Source organism: Humulus lupulus, chromosome 2, assembly GCF_963169125.1.
Source record: "Humulus lupulus chromosome 2, drHumLupu1.1, whole genome shotgun sequence".
Taxonomy (NCBI): Eukaryota; Viridiplantae; Streptophyta; class Magnoliopsida; order Rosales; family Cannabaceae; genus Humulus; species Humulus lupulus.
Genome location: NC_084794.1, coordinates 211,987,542 through 212,009,373, shown reverse-complemented (window position 1 = coordinate 212,009,373; position 21,832 = coordinate 211,987,542). Strand labels below are relative to the sequence as shown.

Sequence of the window (21,832 nt, the reverse complement as noted above, 5' to 3'; positions counted from 1 at the left end):
GGCAGAATATGATTGGTTGAAAACAGTCTGAGATAAGCATGTTAGTATAGTCCTATTATATTTCTCTCATCCACTTCGCTAAAACTAGATTACTACAAAATAATAATAATAATAATAATGTTATGTTGCTACGTCACTCTTTTTTTTTTTTCTTTCTTATCTAATTTAGTAAATATTGAAGAATAAAAAAAGTCCATTTAAAAAAATAAAAAACGAAGAGTAAAAAAAGGGTCATGGCTTTTGGATTTAAGTGGAGAGATAAAAGGAAAATAAATTAAGATAAATGAGTAAATAAATATAATTTAACAAAGCAAAAACAAAATATATTTAACCCGAGAAAAGAAAGAAAGAAGGAAAGAAAGAAAGAAAAAATGGGGAGGAACCTACGACAGATCAAAAAGGTAAAAACCCAAACGAGAAAGCCTCCGGCAATTCATAGATCTTCCATTATTTTTTTTGTTTTATTTTATTTATGGTGAATATTTATAATTGCCTGTATGTATTATATCTATATATATATATGAGTATTATCAGATGATAATCATTATCATTTCCGATTGATAAGTTGGTGGTGGAGTATCGATTGCCTCATTTGGTATATCTTCTTTTCGTGAGTGTATGTATATATCTGATTGACATAGAGACACGCATTTATTGATTATTATTTTTTATGAAAAAGAAATATTCTATTTAGTTGATTTGATTGGCGGACAAGAAAATATTTTTCCTTTGGATTTTGGTGATTGAATCGGGGTTGTGTTTGGCAACCGGGAAAACAGGTGAAGCGGGATTCAGTAAAAACGACGGCGACGACGACGGATCTGTTGGTGGAGAGGCGGAGTGGCTCTGACTGTTTGGTAGGCCTGGAGTGCTTACTAGACATCGTCAGAGCCCTGGGAATGGGTTCGTGTCTTTCCGTGGAAGGAGCTTCCGCCGGGGCCGGGGGTCTTCTTCCATATGGTTCGGCCTCATCATCACCACCAGGAAGGAGGAAGGATAGGAGAAAGATTCGAAGAACTAATTCGTCTTCTTCCTCCTCCCCTTCTTCTCCGTCTTTTACAATGGATTCACATATAGAGAAACGGCTTCACCGTGTTTCTGGCCGGATTTGCTTGAATGGCTGCTCTGATATGACCTCTCTTTTCACCAAGCAAGGAAAAAAAGGGATCAACCAGGATGCTATGATCGTCTGGGAGGTATTTTCCGCTGTTTCTTTCTTCTCCTCTCTATCTAAAAATATTATTTTTAAGGGTTTTGAAAGGAATGAGAAGAGGTTTATTGATTTACTTAAAAAAAAACCATTGGTCTTTCATGATTACATAATAGTAAAGATGGTCTTTATCTTGAAGTACTTTTTTTGACATTGCCGTTTGAATCAAGGGTTGCTGTTTAAAAAGATAATGAAACAGTAAATGACTTAATCATTACACTTTGTAAATATAGTGATTAAAGTTTTGCCTTCTGGGCTTTTGAATCAAGACCTTCTGACTTTTATGCTTTCAAATTTGTTGGTTCTCTACTGCTCTGTTTGCATAATTTATGACATCAAAAAACGCCCTGATATCTTGTATTTTTTTTATTGGTTATCAATAAACGAATGATTTGTTTTGTTAACTGTAGCAATGATTAGGAAAATTATATGACTTGTGACTTCTTGATCATTTGTTTTATCTTCTTTGGATTGGGACTTATTGAAAGATTGAAAGTGATTTCTTCGCTGGTTACTAAAATGACGTTCTTTCTGTTCTCCAGAATTTTGGTTCAAGGGCAGATACCATTTTTTGTGGTGTTTTTGACGGCCATGGTCCTTATGGCCATTTGGTTGCCAAAAAGGTGAGGGATTCTCTTCCCTTAAAGCTGAGTTCCCATTGGGATTTGATTACTGCTGACTCAAAAAATGGGATTTTGGGAGGTTGTAATGGTGCTTTGGGTGGTACTCCAGAGACTGGAGAATGTGCATATGCACTTGAACATGTGCACGGTAATGAACAGACTGAGCTCATTTCAACACTGAAAGATTCATTTCTGAAAGCTTTTAAGTTTATGGATAAGGAACTCAAACTGCATCCTCATATTGATTGCTATTGCAGTGGGACAACAGCTGTAACCCTGGTTAAGCAGGTAGATAAGTTTCCCTAATTAATATTCACCTGTCTTAGCAGTGAAGGATGCCCTCTAACTTTTAGACTTTGTTTACAGGGTCAGGATCTTTTTATTGGGAATATCGGGGACTCGAGAGCTGTTTTGGGTACTAGAGATGAAGATAACTCTTTGGTGGCAGTGCAGTTGACTGTTGACCTTAAACCAAGTCTTCCAAGTATCTTACTTCCCTTCTCTCTCCTTCCTTACATGATAGCTGCCTAGAGAAAAAAATTTGATTCAGGAACATCTGTTCCTACGTAGCCTTATTGCTTATCTCTAGATATTCTAGCATGTCATGCAGTTCGTATAATTTTGTGAATCTTCAGAACATTGTTAATTCTTGTAAGTTTGTTTTCATCAGGGGAGGCAGAGAGGATTAAACGTTTCAAAGGGCGGGTATTTGCACTGAAAAATGAGCCTGATGTTGATCGAGTTTGGCTACCTAACAGTAATTCTCCCGGTCTTGCTATGGCCCGGGCTTTTGGAGATTTTTGTTTAAAAGACTTTGGCTTGATATCAGTCCCTGATATTTCTTACCATCGTCTCAGTGAGAAGGATGAATTTGTAATTTTGGCAACAGATGGGGTAAGACACTAAGTTTTGGTATGATTTATTGTAGTGGATGTTGATCTATGTATATCTCAGTTAAATTATTCTCTAGGAGCATATTGAAGTTAAATTATTTTCTAGGACTTTAGCTTTTCACCAGTGATTTATGCTTTTTCAGAATTCTCTGCTACATTGAATTGAAGACTATCATGCATATGTAGAGAGAGTGCAAGTTTCAAAACGAGTTCTATAGAGATCTTTTGAATAAGTTGTGACATATTGCTATAGGAGAAGATATTATCAATTTTGGGGATGGATGATTTGAAGTTTAGAGGACTGTTTCAATGTGTTTGGTACTGGTGTCATTTCTCACTCAAAGGCTTTAAGTCTCCATGCATGCAGAATTGCATGATATATCTGCCATTTTTCCTTTTTTTGATTTATGCATTTTGCATTATGCATATAGAGTTGAACAAAGCAGCCATAGCCTTTGTTCTTGAGCTGGTATATATTTATTATGAAGTTCATGTATATGTGTGTGTGCTTGTTTTTAAACATTTCACCCTTCTAACCATGATAAGATATGTTAGATATATTTTTTGTTCCTACCAATATTATTGCGGTTCTAAGATTGAGAATTCTGCATTCAACTTGCACATAAGTACGTGTCAATTTTTCTTCATACAGATCTGGGACGTTTTCTCAAATGAAGAAGTTGTGAGCATAGTTGCATCATCCCCTCAATCTACTGCAGCTAAAGTTGTCGTGGAAACTGCAGTGCGAACCTGGAGGCTTAAATTTCCGTACTCAAAGGTAGATGATTGTGCTGTGGTTTGCCTCTTCCTCAATTCCGATTCAAACAAATCTTCAGTTATTTCCACAGCCAACGACAAAACAGTGCCTGGTAACAATGATGGTTCTTCTCTAGTGGGATTAGATTCAGAATTCACTTGCTGGAAAGCCCCCTGAGGTTTTGAGTTCAAAATTGGAATCAGGGAATTAGTGAAAGAATCAGCAGTATGAGTACAGCAGACTTGTTTGATGCATAGGAATGGGGTACTATTTTCTTTTTCATTGTTGTGTCTATATATCACATCCATTCTTTTATACACTTAGCTTTGCTTATTTTCTGCAAAGCTTTGGGGGTAAAGGTGGAACTTTCATGGGACTACGTTTGGTTATTTTCTAGATAGACGTGGACCCTCGACCTAGTCCCCCCACTTTTTCTTTTTTTAAATATATATGTGTGAATTTGGAGGTTTTTCTGTAAATGTTGGGTCTTGGAATTTTATTTTTTTAACAGTTAAGGTAGTAAGTATACAGTTGTGTTTGTGTATGGGTCGTTTGGACATGGTTCCTAGTCTTAGTCTAAGTCTAGCAAGGTTGGGTTGGGTGGATTTGGGTTGATTTTTTGGTAATTCCAAGACCACCACCGTATTTCCGGGGTTCCTTCTTGTACTTGTAGGCCGTAAAAGATGCTATATGGAGTTTAAGTTGAGTATTTCACATTACATCTGAATTTTGTTGACATTTATATATAGTTGTGATTTTGGGATTGGAGTAACACCTACTTACTGATTTTTTTATTTATTTTAATGGGGCAATAAAAAATTTATTGAAGAAGTTCATAATGATATATGAAGGAGAAATGAAAAAAAAATAAAAAAATTCTTATTCAGAGTTCTTTCTTAACATCAGAGTGAACAATTAAATAAATTGAATATCTTACTCAAAAAAAAAAAAAAGAATCAAAGTTTAATGTAAATAAATAAAAAAGAAATGAGTACACTATATATAACTTTTTAAAAAAATAAAATAATAAATAGTAAGAATAATATAAAATAATTGTAAAACACAAGTACCATAAAGGAATAACAAAAAAAAATATATAGGTAAAACATTTTCTAAATTAAAAAAACACCTGCAGGAACAACAATTACTATGATAAAAAAAAATAACAAATAGTTTAACCATGCATATTTTATTAAATAGAAATTAATTAATTTAGTAACTGTACATGAATAAAACATAAATGATAGCTTTTAGTGTAATTGCCATAGGGTTTCTTATGTTCTCTTTACTTTTTAAACATTTTTGTTTTTTTTAATTTATTATAATATATATTTTTTTGTTTGATACAATATCTTTTTAATAACATTTATTAGTTTTTAGTCGGTAGGAAGTGATAGAAAAAGATGGTTTAACATTTTATTTCTCTCTTTTCAAAATCATTTTGATTTAAATACTATATTATGGAAATTTCTTCCTATTTTTCCTAGTTTAAAACATACCTCCTATTATTCATGTATACTAGCGCATAGTTTTATTATTTAATTTTTAAATGAATATATAATTTAATTGGCTTATTTTGTTATTTTTTTTAACAAAAACATATATCTATTTTATCTGCTTTTATATTTTATTGGTTTTTTTTTCTTTCCATAGTTAATTTTTTCTTTATTGACAAAATTATTTGATATATTTTCAGCATTTTTTATTATTAAAAAATTCTATTATTTTAATCAAATAAACATTTCAATAGTTATCTTAAATGAATTTTAATTTGATTTTTCCAAGTTTAAATGCATCTTGCCAATTCTTTTTAATTATTATTTTTATTATCGTATTAAGTTTGTGTACTCATTTACTTTTCTCTATTTGTTTTGTAGTTTGTGGTGAGAACAAATGTATGTACTAGAAGATGGATGATACAGCTAAATGCTAGAGGATGCTTGAGTTTGGAGGGAAAGCTGCCCATGGGAGGATGGTGCAGTTTTAATGATGGAGGATGTTTGAGGTGAAACTTTTTCGGATATAAGTTGGTTTTCCAACAGCTAAAATGCTGATAGTTTTTACATCTAGAGTAGAAGAAACTTTTCGTTTTTCGTTGTAGTTTTTTTTAGCTTCTCTTCTTTAGGTGTTTTAGAGTTACTTAAATATTGATCTTTTTTAGTATTCTCTATTATCTCAACTATTCATTGTCAATAGAGATATTACACTTATTATTTGTTTGTCAAAATATTATTTTTTGGATTAGCCATTAAGCATGTACTTAGATGAATAATGAGTTGCCTTGGTTAGAAGAATTTCTACCAAGACTTAAGACCAATGTATTGAATCTTTATTCTCTTATATATGAAATTGGTCTTCTTCTAAAAAAAAAACACACAAATTGGTCTTCTTCTAAAAAAACCCTTCATTTGGTGGATCAAGTGGTTGGACACCTCAATCTTTATCTAAGAGATTTAAGGTTCAAGTTTCCAAATTAGAGCATTTTGTAAATATTATCCCAAGTTTATTCAGTTAAGGAATAAATTTAAGGGGTGTTTGTTATGAGGTAAAATGAATGTGAGAATGAGAATCTAAAACACTTTTCATGTTGGTTTAGTTTTTAAGGAGTAAATGTAATAATTTTTGTAGGCCCACATGTATTTTAAAAGTAAAATGAATCATTTTATACACTTGAGTTTAATATTACTTTCATCCTAAGTCTATCTACACTTTTCAAGGTCACTCAACTACTTAAAACAAACACCCCTTAGAGTAATATAAAATCATTTTAAATAAGTAAGTTCTAAATTATTCTAATTAATCGGGATTCAGAATCTACATATAATTAATTTAAAAATAATTAAATTAAAATATTTGACCTAATATATTTAATTAATCACGAAATATAATGAAAATTTATATTTATTGATTTAAAAAAAAATTTCTATGACTAATTGATTATTGATTTTCTTTCATGTATATTATTTTTTAAATTATTATTAAATTGTTTTTCTCTTTTTTTCATAGTCGATGAGTATTACTGTTTCAATTTTCCATTTCTTAGCACACTATTGATATTTGAGACTTTTTATAAGAGAAAATAGAATTGTAATTGAACAGGCTTTTGAAATTCACAAAATTTTTTATGAATTTGTCAAAAAAAACTTATGATATTAGAGAACTAAAGAGAGATGAGAAGAAGGATCAGTGCTTCAAAACTCTAAATGAACACTTTTATAGTGTAGACAGTCATTAAGTCTAGCCAATAATATTAAAGCTTTTAAACCCATCATTTCGACTTAAAAAATGACACATCATTTGGACCCAAATTGTGTAATAACCTTAGGCTTTGTATTTTAAGAAATCCTTACACTTGCCATAGCCTCGCACAAGCGCAGGGGAAACTTGCTCGGGCCACGGAACAGTTGGCCAACACATCGGTTGAGCTGGAGAGGGTTTAGGGAGAGTTAAAAAAGGCATTGAGGGCCTTTGCCCGTCTGGCTGGTGAGTGGAACTTGGCCTTGGAGAAGCTAGGTTTGGTCGAGAGGTAGTTGCTGAAGCAAGCGGAGTCCTTCACCTAGCTTAAGGAGAAGGTGAAGAAGCTGGAGATCGACAATGATGCCCTTAATCAGAGGTCGTTTGAGTGGAGACGGACAAGGCCAACCTCATTTTGCAGGAAGCCACCTTGTGGCGAGGGTTCTTGGCCAGGGAGAAGAGTCTTAAGGATGAGGCCAACAACATAGCTTCTGATGCTATCTACTTGGTTTGGAAGTTCAACCCAGATGTCGACCTCATCTTCTTAGGTGATGAAGCTAAGGTCGTGGCCATTTTTGAAGACCGGTTGAGGGCTGAGGAGGCTAAGGCAGCCCCGGAGGACCCCATTGATCTTATCGAGAAGGTCTTCCCACAAAACCCCGCGAGTCTTGTTTGAACCGAAAAAAAATCTGCTGTCCTTAATTTCCTGTCCCTTTTATGTCCCACCAATTAGTTTAAGACACCTCATTTATTTATTTAATATATATTTAAATTATTTACAACTTTCTCTTTTTTCAACTATATTAACACATTAAATAAATAATGTGTCTTAAAATAATTGGTGAGACATGGAGGGGATAGGAAATTGAGGACAGCAGATTTTTTTCCTTTTGAACCCTATTTTGGTTTTTGCTTTTCTATATTTATTGTTTTGTACGTAGGCTCTTTGAGTACGTGTCTTATCCGAAAATTTGTTTGCCTTTTTTTTTTTAATAGATGACAAAAAATAATATACTTGGGTTGCTTCCCAAAACACTTGACCTAGCATCCTAGACTTGACATTTTTTATTATCAATGTGGATATGATAATAGAATGGACGATTTTTTATGGTCAATCTCTCTACCAAAATAATGTTTTAGCCTTTATCCATTTACCTTGAAACGTCTCTCCCTTTGTTCATCTTTCACCTCAATCTACATAGGGGAAAGCATTCGCCACCACAAATGAACCTAACTATTTGGACTTCAGCTTGCCTAGGAATAAGGGTTTTGTTTTTTCTTCATAAATACACTTTTTTATTTTTAAATTTTACCGCTCTTAATTGTTTTTTTGCAAAATAAGATCTTAAGGGCGTGATTGGTATTAGGATTCAATTTTATATTTCCAAAAATTAAAAATAAGTAGACCCACAATAATTCATGAATGGTTAGTTATTTTCTAAAACAAAATTTAAATATGATTTTAAACTTTCTCCTATATAATTGAAAACAACAAAACATTGTTTTCTCTATTTTCCAATTTTTTCACTGTGACTTACTTTTAGTGTGTTAGTATATATAATATATATATATATATATATATGAGTGTATTTTTAATGATCACTATATATGGATGATTACTTTAATATTATTGGATTAAAATCAATAATCTATATATATAATTGTTAATTAATATTTCTAAACATAAATTTTGATTTTTTTAAATTTTTAGAAGGGTTACCTGACGAAAAACGTGTATTTATTATAAAAATATAATATTGTAAACTTTTCATTTATCAAATGTATGTCAATTTCTAAATATAGCTAGTGTCTCTCATTAGTTGGAAACAACATTAATTATGACAAAAAAAAAAAATCGAAATTATTGTAGAAAAAAAAATATTTATTTGTTAGTGACTTACTATACCAAGTCACTATGTTGCCACATCATCATAATTGTTAGTACACATTTATGAGTAGTAACCATTGAGAAGTCTTCTATATATATAAATATATATATAGGATAATTCTCCTATAGGGGTTTCACTTTAAGCCCTACCGGTAGGGCTCTCACTGTTTCTCGACCCCTGAACAGTTTTCGGCACGGTTCTTTTTTATGACCATGTATATTGTAGCTATTTAGAGCATCTTGCAAATTTTTAGAAAATTTCGAATAGTTTACAGTATCGAAAACTAGGTTCAAACATGTTTTCCACGCACATAAAAAAAATTAGTCACGCGTGTAACATGTTTGAACCTAGTTTTTGATACCGTAAACTATTCGAAATTTTCTGAAAATTTGCAGGATGCCCTAATCATAAAAAAAATTGCGCCGAAAACTGTTCACGGGTCGAAAACACTGAGAGCCCCACCGGTAGGGCTTAAAGTGAAGCCCCTATAGGAGAATTCTCATATATATATATACACTGAAGCAATAAAGCACTTATATACTGAAGCAAATTTATGAATTTAATCAATGCACTATTATTAAATTTTAATTTATCAATATTATTAAATTTTACTTAATTAAATCTATTGATAAATCAAAATTTAATATTATACAATTTATGTATATAGAATATATAAAATTAAAATATTATTCAGATTCAGTTGAACCAATTACACATTCAAATTCAATACCAATCACAGATTCAATTTTTTAAAACTCAAAAACAGTTTACAGATATTGAACAAATCAAATTTTCAGAAACATGTTTTTAGTCACTAAATTCAGATTTTCATTTCAGAATTTCACTTTTCAAAAATATAGTTTTCCAATCGCGAACCAATCAAACCCTAAGTTTTCAAAAATACAATTTTCAAAGTTTTTTAGTTAAAAAATTATAGTGTTAAAAATCCAACTAGACATCAATCCACTTATACTAAAACATGTAAAAAATAAACTCAAAATATACCTAAGAAAAACTAAATATATACTCAAAATAAACTAAAAAAATAACTCAAAATCAACCTGGAAAAATTACTAAAAAATACAAATATTATTTAAATATATATACCCAAAATAAACTGAAATTATACATAAGAAATACTGAAAATAAACTAAAAATATACTCAATTAGAAATCAACTAACTATCAACCCAAAATATATTGGTAACTGGTTTATCATGTGCGCAGCGGAATGCACGGGGTGGTGAGCTTAGAGATTATAAAAAAAAATTATTTAAACAATCTTTAAATAACAAGATCTATTAACATGCTTACATTAATCAATGACATAGAAAAGGTAAGGATTTTTACCAGTTGAAGAACTATCAAGATTCCTCGCTTTTGTATCTCTCCTACGAACATCTAATCCTAAGCAGCCTCCAAAATATGAGACCAAGATCTTCCAAGTTGTACTCTACATCTCAAGACATGAGTGGGCACGTAGAGTAATGGTGGAAATTTTAGTGATTATCAAGATATGCTTAACACATGAGATCTTGGAATTTTCAAGTCTGAGATAATTTTCAGATTTAGAGAAAATAACACGATATCTTTTCCTCTCTGTGTGAAAACGTAAAAACTTAGGAAGTCTCTAGAAACTATTTTCTACCAAATAGTTTTATAAATGAATAGTAAATTCAAAATTCAAAATTTAAATTATAAAAAAATTATTAAATAATAAATTAATTAAATGAAAGAATTTTCCAAGACCGAATCAATACTCAGTTACACACCAATCACAGTGTTTAGCCAATCATAGTGCAAACACTGTGATTGGCGTGTGGCACATGCTTTTTCAGGGCATATTTCTTAACAACTTTTATTTATTTATTATCCAATAATTATTTATTAAAAAATTATAAAAATATCTAAAATCTGATAACTAATCATATCACATAAATATTTTAATTATTGAATAAATTTTAAACTAATTCAAATCTATTTTGTGTTATCTGATTTATCTTTTCACATTATTTAAATAAATAAAATTAACTAATTCAAAATTAATTAATATCATTATTTAAATATTCATTTAAAAAATTACAATTATAATTAAATAATTATTTTTCAAATTTTTTTAATTAATTTAAAAAATTAATAAATTGATTAATATATCTCAATTACATTGAATATTGTTGATAGAGCCATCTCGAGGACCTATGGACCTATAATTTCAAGCTCCAATAAATTTAGATTATTAATTAAATCTCTTTACTATAATAACCTTAATTTATTAATCTCAATATTATTCAACTAAAAATATGAGACTGCACTCTTGCAATTATATACATTTATTTACAGAGTACTTTTTAAAGATAAAAAAAATCAATCGATTTAATCATTACAAACAATTCAATCCTCTATTAATGGTTCATAATTAAAGTCGGGATAAGATCATCGTTTTACCTCTTTAATTATTTCTTGTTTCTTTAAGTACCATTAACTTTACTAGTGAATGCTAATTCATAATTTGATTTATGAATTTGAGCTCAATAACCTTTTATTTCCAAAAGCTAACCCTTAAGAGAACCATTATTCAATTCTTCTTGGAAAGGTATAGATTCCATATATGTATATTATGTCCCCAACCATTTACATCAATGAGTGCCCAAAACAAAAGTTTTCAGCCTAATCATTTCGACAAACCATAACGAGTAAATCATAGGACTCAAATGACATAAACAAGGGTTCATAATAACTTCAGGATTAAGATCAATTTGTATATGATAATTGCAACGTCCCAAATTTGCTAATAAGGTTTGATGCCTTGATTAGCGTGCTGGGAGGATAATAATTGATTTAATTGTATTACCACATGATTAATCATAATATATGTGTATTATTATTCAATTGTTTGAGTTATATTATAATATTACTAGATATGCATGTTTAGGTGTATTAAATATGCATGTGGGCCCATTCTGGTTAATAAGGGCATATTTGTAATTTTTGACCCGTTAAGGGTATATATATGTATTGTGTATGCGATATGAGTAAGACCATAGTATTGTGAAGATATATTTTAGATGTGTGGTCCGAGGCGAGCCTAGTGAGCGGATTAGCGGGATAGTCACAACGGGGTCAAATACCTGGCTTGGGGTGAGGCTAGGGGTATTTTGGGAACTTAGCATGTGTTCAGGATTTACTCGTAACGGGTAGTTATTTAGCGGTTATTTGGGTATGTCGGAATTAATTGGGGATTTATAGCACTACTCGAGGAATTAGCGGGAATGTGGCAAATGACGGGTTTGCCCTTGAAGGCATTAAAGGGCTAAGAGTTGACCTAGGAATATTTTGGTAATTTTGATGCTTAGGATAGACTTGGGGAAAGCCTTGAGAAGTAATCAGAAAAAAAAACACTTAGTCTCTCTCTCTCTCTCTCTCCCTTGCAAGTGGTTTTCTCAAGTCTGTGAAAGGAATTTGCTGAGTTTCAAACTTGGGCTGTCTTTGGTGGGAATTGGGAGCTAGGCTTTGGGGATTAGAGGCTGTCAAACTAAAGGATCCAACTGAGGGAACTCGAATTCCAAGAGGTAACCTCAATTATTAAGCTTTTAGTTTATTATTTTTGGTATTTTGGTTGAAGTCCTAGAGTTATGATTTTGATGGTGTTTAGAGGGTTTTGATGACTGCTTTGTGGTAGTTTTGTATTGTTGGTGTAATTATGTGGTAGAAATGGGTAAGAAATCGAGTTTGGGGTGGATTGGAAAGGATTTGCGATTTTTGGAATCATAGGAATTCTGGGTTCGCTTGGTCGCGCCGCGGCCCGCATGAACCTAGAAGGCTTAAGGGGATTTGTTGAATCGCCTTAGCACCGCAGGGCGCGTGTTCAAGGAAATTCCTAGGCTGCTCTCTGACTTGTAGAGGGTTGCGGCGCCTTTGAGGAGGGCCGCAACTCAAATAAAAAATATAGACCAATTAGGGTTTTTAGGCTCAGGAACTCAACTTAAGGGGCTCGGGAAGGATCCTACTACCCAATTTAGTAGAATTCAAGGCCCCGGGGACTAAAACTAGGTTTAAATGCCTTTATTTATTTGAGATTGATAGAGGTTCCATATTATTGTTACTTAGGGCTAATCAGAGTGGTTGATAGGGATTGTATCTAGGCCTCTTACCTAGGGCTTGCAGGACTCAAGGTAAGAAAACTATTTGTTCCTATAGAGCAGGGCATGACTTAATTATTTGTGCTTGTATTATGTTTAGTGTTATGTATAGATGTTTGCAACTATTGGTTTACATATACATGATGTGATCGATTGACAAGGGCTAGGATCGGCAAGGGCCGGAATCGGCAATGGGCATGTTGAATGCAAGCCACCATGGCATGGTCATCTAGGGTGCTGTCCTTACCCGCTCGGTTAAAATCGTGAACTTGGTGCCTGGTAATGCACCTTGATCGACATAGGCCGTGAATTGTTTGTCGTGTTTGTTTAGTTATGCATTTACTAAAATGAATTGTTATATGCTATGCTTGGGGAGTTTTCTTGCTGGCCCTTGGCTCGTGGGTTCTCTATGGTGCAGGTAAGGGCAAGGGAAAGGGCGACCAAGCATGAGTTGGAGGGCATGGAGTGGTGCATACATGTTTGGCCTACTTGGCCGCCACGGCTGGGGTAGTTTTGATGAACGTTATGTAAATATATGATTTTTTTGCCTAGGTCGATCGTATACTAACTTTGAGTTGTAAATATGTTTTTAATAATATTTTTGGGATCCCAATGTAACTATTTTATGACTTTAATGAATGTCCAAACATTTTATACTTAAGTTTCATTAATATGGGTCTTTACCTTAATTTAATCACACTTTTGAGTCTAACACCTCAATTAGTGAGTCAAATGCACATTTTAAAATCACATGGTAACGACTCTAGGGTAGTAGGGCATTACAATCATCTTATTAATATGTTCAATTAATACTTATGAAATAAAACGGTATTCAGTTAAGTATTAATAACATATCAGGTCCAATTCTTCTATAACCACATTATACAAAGTACCTCTACTAAGATGTCCTACTACATCAGTAATCCGGATCTAGATTATATGTATTCATAATACTAGTGAACCGTACTTACAGTATTTAATCCAAAGATTCCATGTAACTTTGTTTTACTGTGAATTATTTAAATTTGTTCCCTACAATCTTAATCATCCTGTACCAATACAAGATTGTAGTCACAATAACGAATTTGGAAATTTTCTGATATTCAAATAATAATAAACAATCAATATATGCAAAAATTCATCTTAATTATTTATTTCATAAAATATTGTCCAACACATATGCTTTCAATGGCACAATTCCAAACAAAATATACCTAAATAATACTAAACATACACCCAAAATAAACTAAAAGGTCACTGAAAATCAACTAGAAAAAAATTACCAAACAAAATTAAAAAAAAAACACAAAATAAACTAAAAAAACTCATAAGAATAAAAAGCGTAGGCACGTCTGCTGTGCATTAATCATATGGAAAGTATAATATAATGTTGACCATGTTTTTGGCCAACTGCAAGTAGACGCAAAAACGACAATAAACCTTGAATAGAAAATAAATAACACAAGTAATTTTATGGTGGTTTAGCCCCAATTTGTTGGTAATAGCCTAATCCAATCAGAGTTTGTGATATATGTAGCCTACACTTAAGATCAGATGAACCTTTGTCAACTGAGTTTCTTAAGTATAAGTAGAAAAGTACAATGTTTCTCTCTCTAAACTCTCAGAAAATGCTCCCAGAATGCCCCAGGTAATGGTCCCAAAGTCTCAAAACTATAGAGTTTTCTCAGTCTAAAAAAGAACAAATCCCCCTAATGATGCCATGAGCTCTTTATTTATAGGCTCATGGATCGCACATGAAAAATATCCCGTTTTGATGGGGTCTTTTGCTGTTTCAACTAACTTTAATTAATGAAACAATAAATAAATTTAAATTACAACAATACAGCTAATACTTCGGGATATCTGAGAGATTCCTACGGTAGTTACGAGAGATTCAGGTTGAAGTTGTTACTGAGGCTTTATTGAAGAGTCACTGGATGGTTATCTCCCGAGATTGTGACACATCCAGTCGGCTACACCCTCAATTTGACATAGCTGGTCGAATGAGATGACTGGTCAGCCAAATCGTGTGCCTGGTCGGGTGAGCTCCATCCCTGAGATGTCTGGTCGACCAAACAACCTCCTAAAGTAACTGGTCGGCCAACACACTTCATTGGTTGGACTCTCTGACGTGACTGGTCGGATGTAACATCTTATTGAAGTGACCGGTTGGACAAAACAACTTCCTGGTCTAGTAGAATTCCTCACTGGTCGGTCAAAAACCTTACTTGGTTGGGAAAATCACTTATGGACAAGGTAAATCTATTTCCTGACCAGTAATATCACAACTCCATAGGTCAACTCCCAACCTTTGCATTTCTTTAGTCAACAAATTTATTGACTATTAATGTGTCATTTACTAACCATGCATTGCCACTTGTCCATCCGATTACCACGCCATCGAACAAAGTTTTGGGGATAACAATAACAGGGGGTGAGTACTCATTTGGTACCATGTGGTTTTGCAAATATTGTTTTGATACCCTTTATTAATGATAATTATCATTGGATACCCTATATTTACAAAATCAGTATAAAATGGTACTCTAGGCTAAAATTGGCTCAACAAATTTTTCATTATGACTAAACTACCCTATGTTATAACTGAATAATTAATTAAAATTGATTTTAAAATAAACATTAATAAAAACAAAAATTATAAAATTAAAACGAAAATAAACATAAACTAAAAGAACAAACGAAATAAAAATTAAAACTCAAATCCATGTTCTTCGTCTTCCTCATCTTACTCTACTCCCCTCTCCACCATAATTCATATAATTCCTGGTTTGTGCCCTTGTATTAATCGTGTACAAAGCAGAGTTTGTGGATATGAAGGTTGTGGGTTGTGCTGGGTTCATGGAGTCGAGTTGAAGGTTGAGGCAATGTGAGGATGGTGCGCGACGAGGCTAGATCTTCAATGTTCTTGGCAGAGAGATGAGCAAGCAATGATTTGAAAGTTTGAGATCTAGGGGTTGAAGATCTGGGCGACGATGAAGTATATCGATAGAGTCTTGGCTTGAAGATCTGAGTTTTTACAGAGGTCTGGATTGAAACTCTGAGTTTGAATGAGTGTGCCATCATGTCCTCAAGGTTTTTGCTAAGATGAATGCCCAGATGTAAGGATTGGATTTGGGATGGCAAGGCACTGGGCTGCAAGGTTTGGTTGGATAAAGACGGGCCACATGCTTGGTTAAATGAAGGTGCACGTGCATCTGCCATGGATATCCAAGCGCCTTCTTCTTCTTCTTCTTCTCTCTTTCTCTAATTGGCCATGGAGGTGCAATGGGCATGCTCGGATAGAGATGTGTTCAAACCAAATTTGAGATATATGGTTTCGTGAAATATGGTGGTATTAAATGAGAAAAATAAGATTACGCAACGAAATAGGATCTTCAAAAAAATTTATTAATACCAGTCAGGAACATACATATATATATATATTAAATGACACATAAATAGATAAGATATTACCTCTAGTAGCCTATAATTATTGTTATAACAATAGATAACTAATAACATATCTATATTGGATATAGAGCGTTCTATGAATTCAAGAGTGAAATTTCGAGTCTACAGTGGAGTCACGAGAAATTAATAAGTTAGTAAATTTATTTGTTATATTTATGATAACTTATTGGAGCTTCATTTCATAGGTCCATGGTCCCTACAGTACCTTGGACAAAATCATCTAGATAATCTCAATTAATTGATTTAATTATCAATTAAAATTATTAAAGTTGACCTGGTCAATTTTGGATAATTTCACCGAGTTATGCAATTTAGAGAAGAAAAGAGATTTTAGGACAGATTAATTACTTAAGATAAATTGGTGTTTGAATTAATAAATAAGTTTAAATAAATGTTCAAATTATAAATAATTAATTTGATAAAGGATTTAAATAAATATTTAATTAATTAATCAATAGAAAATAATACGTGCCTTGAATTTAAGTCCAACGGGCTTATTATTAAATGTGAAATTTCACAGGCCTATAGCCCATGAGAATTTCATCCTAAGGGCTGTAATTGCCTATTATTTTATTGATTTTTTTTAATTAAATAAGTGAACTAATTGAGCCTTTAAAAGGAATGCTAAGTGAGAGTTAAAAAAAGGCGATAAGAAGATATAGTTTTGATGCTTTAGGATTTTAGACTCTCTCTACACAAAAAGTCATTTTCTAAGCCTTTATCTTCTCTTCTCTTCTTCTCTTTATATCTATTTCATGCGTTGAGAATTGCCCACTATAGTCTAGGTGATTCTAAGAATACTGTGAAGAAATTTGAAGAACGGTTCAGTTTCTTGGTGCTACCATGCGACATAAAGGATACAAGGGTTAGAGAAATTGAAGGAATGATTTTTCAATTTGTTGCATATAGTGTAAGTTTTCTTATCATTATCTCTGTTTCAAATCAATTATAGAAACATGTTCTAGGTTTTCTTATATTAATGTAAGTGTTCTTATCATTATCTCTGTTTCAAATCAATTATAGAAACATGTTCTAGGTTTTCTTATATTAATGTAAGTGTTCTTATCATTATCTCTGTTTCAAATCAATTATAGAAACATGTTCTAGGTTTTCTTATATTAATTTGAATATAATGTAAGTGTTCTTATCATTATCTCTATTTCAAATCAATTATAGAAACATGTTCTAGGTTTTCTTATATTAATTTATTTAATATATGATTTACATGAAAATAAATAAGATCATGTATAAGTATTTCCAACAGCTGGGACTTATCCAAAACTGTACCCCATGACCCATACAACAAAAAGTTGTATTTCAATCACATTTTCCTAGAAAGTATCTAATTTTCTTCACATTAAGAGTTAGTGTTAGGGTTTCTATGTTGCAAAATTAATATTTTATGAAAACTTATGTTTGACTTTCAATCTTTTCATTATAGATTATGGAAGACATGCCAAGTAAGTTCGATCCTGAGTGGGAGAACATAGCTGCAGAACTAAACATAGCTAATTCTATCAATGGAATTGAAACATCTGATGCTCTAGGGAATTTTCTTGACTCAGTAGAAAAGTGGGAAGAGTTTTAAGAAATCTATGCCATATGGACAGGTTTTAGCATAAGAAGAGATGTTGTCAAACGTGTGTGAGGGCATATTACATCTGCCTAACCACACCCTCTCATTAGAACTGCTTTCCAAGTTGCATTGCACGTGGTTAGGCAGAAGGGCACATACAACTAGTTAAGCAAAAGGTTCAGTACAATACAAAACCATCAGCCTGCATCAGGAAGTGAACTGTAGTTCTTGAGATCCAACTGCGTAGTTTTTGATGGCTCGGTGTCTCAAGTGAGATCTATGAATAAGGTGGGTATTAAAACAAATAATATAATGGTTCATGTGGTTCTTTGGAGTGGTGGATATCAGAGATTTCCATGCTAACTTTGAGATGTCTATAATAGAGTGATTGGTGCAAAACGTGAAGAGAAGATATAAACTGTAACATCCCGGATTTTCAAGACTCAATAATGCGGAAATATAAATGTTTTCATTTAACAAAATGTCTCAAAAACCCATAGAAAAAAAAACTTTTTAAAAAGTCGTATGGCCATACTTAACATTTAGTTACAAACATGTTTTATAAAGAGTAGAGTGAGCCTTGTTTAGGAAAATTACACAACATTTCCAAAAATAAAACAGCTTCCCAAAAGGTCGGTCCACATGTACATTGGCAAGGAAGACTCCAGCGCTCACTGCTTTGCCTTGCCCTTGCTCTTACCTACAACATGAAACAACTAGGTAAGCGAAAACGCTTAGTAAGATCAACTTTCAAACAAAGCATGTAGAGAATTAGGGTTCCGGACCCTACACAATCAATTTCAAGAACGCTAAAGCGTCCTGGAAAACTTATGGTCATGCCTGATAACCAAGAATAAATTAATTCATAACCAGATAAAAATCCTGCACTCAGAAAAACCCAGAACAAGCAGATATATTATATCACAACTATATCTTACCAACAATTATATCCCTGCACTCAGAAAATCCCAGAGCAAGCAGATATATTATATCACAACATAATTCGAGACCAACGCTCGACAATTTCCAACAATTCATGCGTAACGCGCCCTCCAACATAATTGCTAATCTGTAAAAGAGAACCGAGTCTCCACACTAAGATCTAGCCAATAAATATTCTCATCAAGGGTAACTATCGTGTTACCTAGGGCATCGCTACTTATCCAAGAGTGTAATCCAATTTACACGGTTTTACGGAGACTTCTATGTTAATCAGTGGTGCTGGTGAGCAGTTGCCCCTAGGGTGTTCAACCTCACTCAATCTTGGCAACCCCTAGTATCTCTAGGCACTCTCACTGAATGGCCAATATTCACGGCTGCTATCCGGGAATAACTTATCAGAGCACTTGCTCGGATTCTAACCGTCCAATGATTAAGTAAGCATGAGGGCCCCTAGGTCCCATTTATCTTGGCGCCCCTAGGTTTAACAAGCTTATCCTCATCTCATGGCCACCCGTCGCGGTAATGAACCGGATATAAATAAAATCAAGCAGTGTGATGGGGATCAACCGTCTAGGATATGACGGACTTCTACCGTTCATATTTTCTAAATCAGCACTCACTAGACTAACGTCTCTAAGCAACTTTCTATGACAGTCTATATATGTGCATGTATCCCTATACTAACATACAAGACAATAATTATTTCATGTTGCAGCCATACAATATAAGTTGATTTACTTGGAGTCCTTAGCGCTCAGCAGGTTTTCACCCTCCAACGTTCAGTCCAGTTACGCTTAGCCAATACTGTAGTTATCCATACAGTATAATCGGATTAATTATGACACTCATAATTCATTATTATTATTTTGGGCAGTTTGGTCATTTTAATAAAAGTCATTTGTAAGGATTTATAATCCTTATTTGGTTTTAAACCTATTAAGGAAAGTCATAAAAAATATTCGAGACTAAACCCTAAGTCTCGGGGAGGCCTATCCTAAGGTCTCGATACCTAGGCTCGGGTATCACAATGGTATTTTTCCACAATCCGCTAAAAATCTTATTCTTTCAAGATATCGCTATTAACCCGCACTTTCGACTAGTCGGTTAAAATATGTAAGATTTTAGCCAGTATTATATCCATAAAATACTAATAAATTCCTTAATTATTTTTTTTTTAAAGAAAATAAACTCTTAAATTTTCCTTTTATTTTTCTTAAGGTTTTAATATCTAAAAACTGTTTTAAGAAAATTGCCTAATTTGTCTTAATTAGGAAAACCGTTAAAAATTTCCCATCTTGACTAATTAATTTTCCAAAATCAATTAATCAATTTTACTTACTAGAAAAATAATTCAATTAATTATTTTCTCAAATTATAAGGTTTTAAACCCTCTTTTAATTTATTAACTATTAATAAATTAAATATCTTATTTTTAGAAAGAATAAAAACTCTTTAATAAAAATAATTCATTTAAACTCAAAGGGGTAATTTTAGTGAAAATATGATTTCAAGACTTACCAATTTATATATTGAAATAAGCAAAATTTTACTTTTTACCTTATGTTCCAAAATCTCATTTTTACACTAAGTGTGAAAGCCTATTTTTCACATTTTTTAACTACATACTTCGTTAGTTCATAACTTGAAATTTACTTACCCAATTGTTACCAAAATTTCCCAATTCCATTTTTGTTATTCCATTTAGGTCTTTGTAATATCTTAGGTCAAAATGAGCATTTCTGATTGGTGAAATCATTTTCCAACAATGAGGTAAAAATGACCTTATTTTCAAGCCCTTATTTTTTCCAAACTTTGACAGTTAATAACTTTCAAACCGTTCAATATTTTCTTACCAAATTTTACAGTGGAATAATAAGTTATGCCAGAAATATGTCCACAAAACTTTAGAAAAAACTGGGTTCATTTGCCCTATACAGTGGCTGTCCAAACTTGGTTCCGAAAATAAGAATACGAAAAAACAGTTTTTTACCTAAACTTTGAAATAGCATAACTTACTCATTTCTAAACATTTTTTAGTGTTTCAAAAGCTCAATTTTATGTACTCAATCTCAACAACATAACAATACAATTTAAGTTTACAAAAACAATATACAGTGGCTACTTGACCCCTTGGAAGTCACAGCTTAAAACATGTTTTGTTTTAGGGTATCCTACAAAACCCTTGGGGGTTTTGGTTCCCATTTTCAAAAATCAATACACATGCATCATAAAAATTATTAAACAACTACCATAACCTTATTAAATCATCAACAAGAAACTCTAAGCATTAGATATACAAAATAATGCTTAAAACTAAAAACCCTACAACAAACTCATCAAAAGTAAACTTTTTACCTCTTTGGTGTTCTTGCTTAAGGTTTGGACCTTCCTATAAGCTTTGACTCCTTCAAAACCTTTCAAAAACCCTAAAAAACTTTTCCCAACAACATAGTCAATTAGCTATTTGAAACTCTATGCTTAAAACTTTACAAAAGCCTAGATTAGTGAAAGTTTACCTTAGGGGAAATACTTCCTAGACCAAGACTTAGCCTCAAAGTTTCCTTGGTGTTCTTGGGCTTGAAAAATGGAGAGAACACTTTGAGAGGTCTTCAAAAATCAGAAGAGTGAATGTGAGAGAGTGGTGTGGTCGGTTGGGGAGGGTTGGAAGAGTTTATACTATCTAATTTACCCTAAAAACACTCAAGTGTTTTACTCCCACTTGCCCACTTGACAATATCCCCAAATCTTTAAATAAATGGGATTTAAACTCAATTAGTTAATAAATGGGGTTTCAAAACATCACTTGGCCGGCCAACCCTTGCTATATATATAATCATTTCATTTTTTTTTTTTATAAAGGTTAATAAATGGTTCATAAGAAGAAAAGTCCAAATTGGCTTTTGACACATTTTTCACTCTTATTAAGTTTTAATCACCAAACTTAACATTAATTAATTAAATTAAATGTCTCTCACATTTAATTTAATTAATCACATAATAAAATTTAACCTAAGGTCCATTCATGGAATAAAATTGCCCATTTTGGCAGAATTAGGCATTTAACACAAAATGCCTTAAAATTTCCATTTTCTTTTAGGT

At 32.5% G+C, this 21,832-nt stretch overlaps 1 protein-coding gene across 3 annotated transcripts; it reads left to right on the top strand.

The window, feature by feature from the left end:
- The first annotated feature begins 254 nt into the window (after positions 1-254).
- Positions 255-4,202, top strand: LOC133818942 (probable protein phosphatase 2C 33). 3 transcript variants are annotated; one of them, XM_062252065.1, is made up of 6 exons: positions 255-401; positions 780-1,196; positions 1,753-2,121; positions 2,200-2,317; positions 2,504-2,727; positions 3,379-4,202. In XM_062252065.1, the coding sequence occupies exons 1-6, from the start codon at positions 372-374 to the stop codon at positions 3,658-3,660; spliced, it is 1,440 nt and encodes a 479-aa protein (XP_062108049.1). In that variant the 5' UTR covers positions 255-371; the 3' UTR covers positions 3,661-4,202. The 3 variants fall into 3 exon arrangements, with proteins under 3 accessions (XP_062108049.1, XP_062108050.1, XP_062108051.1); XM_062252066.1 differs by lacking the exon at positions 255-401 and adding an exon at positions 463-595; XM_062252067.1 differs by lacking the exon at positions 255-401 and adding an exon at positions 598-616.
- The last annotated feature ends 17,630 nt before the right edge of the window (positions 4,203-21,832 follow it).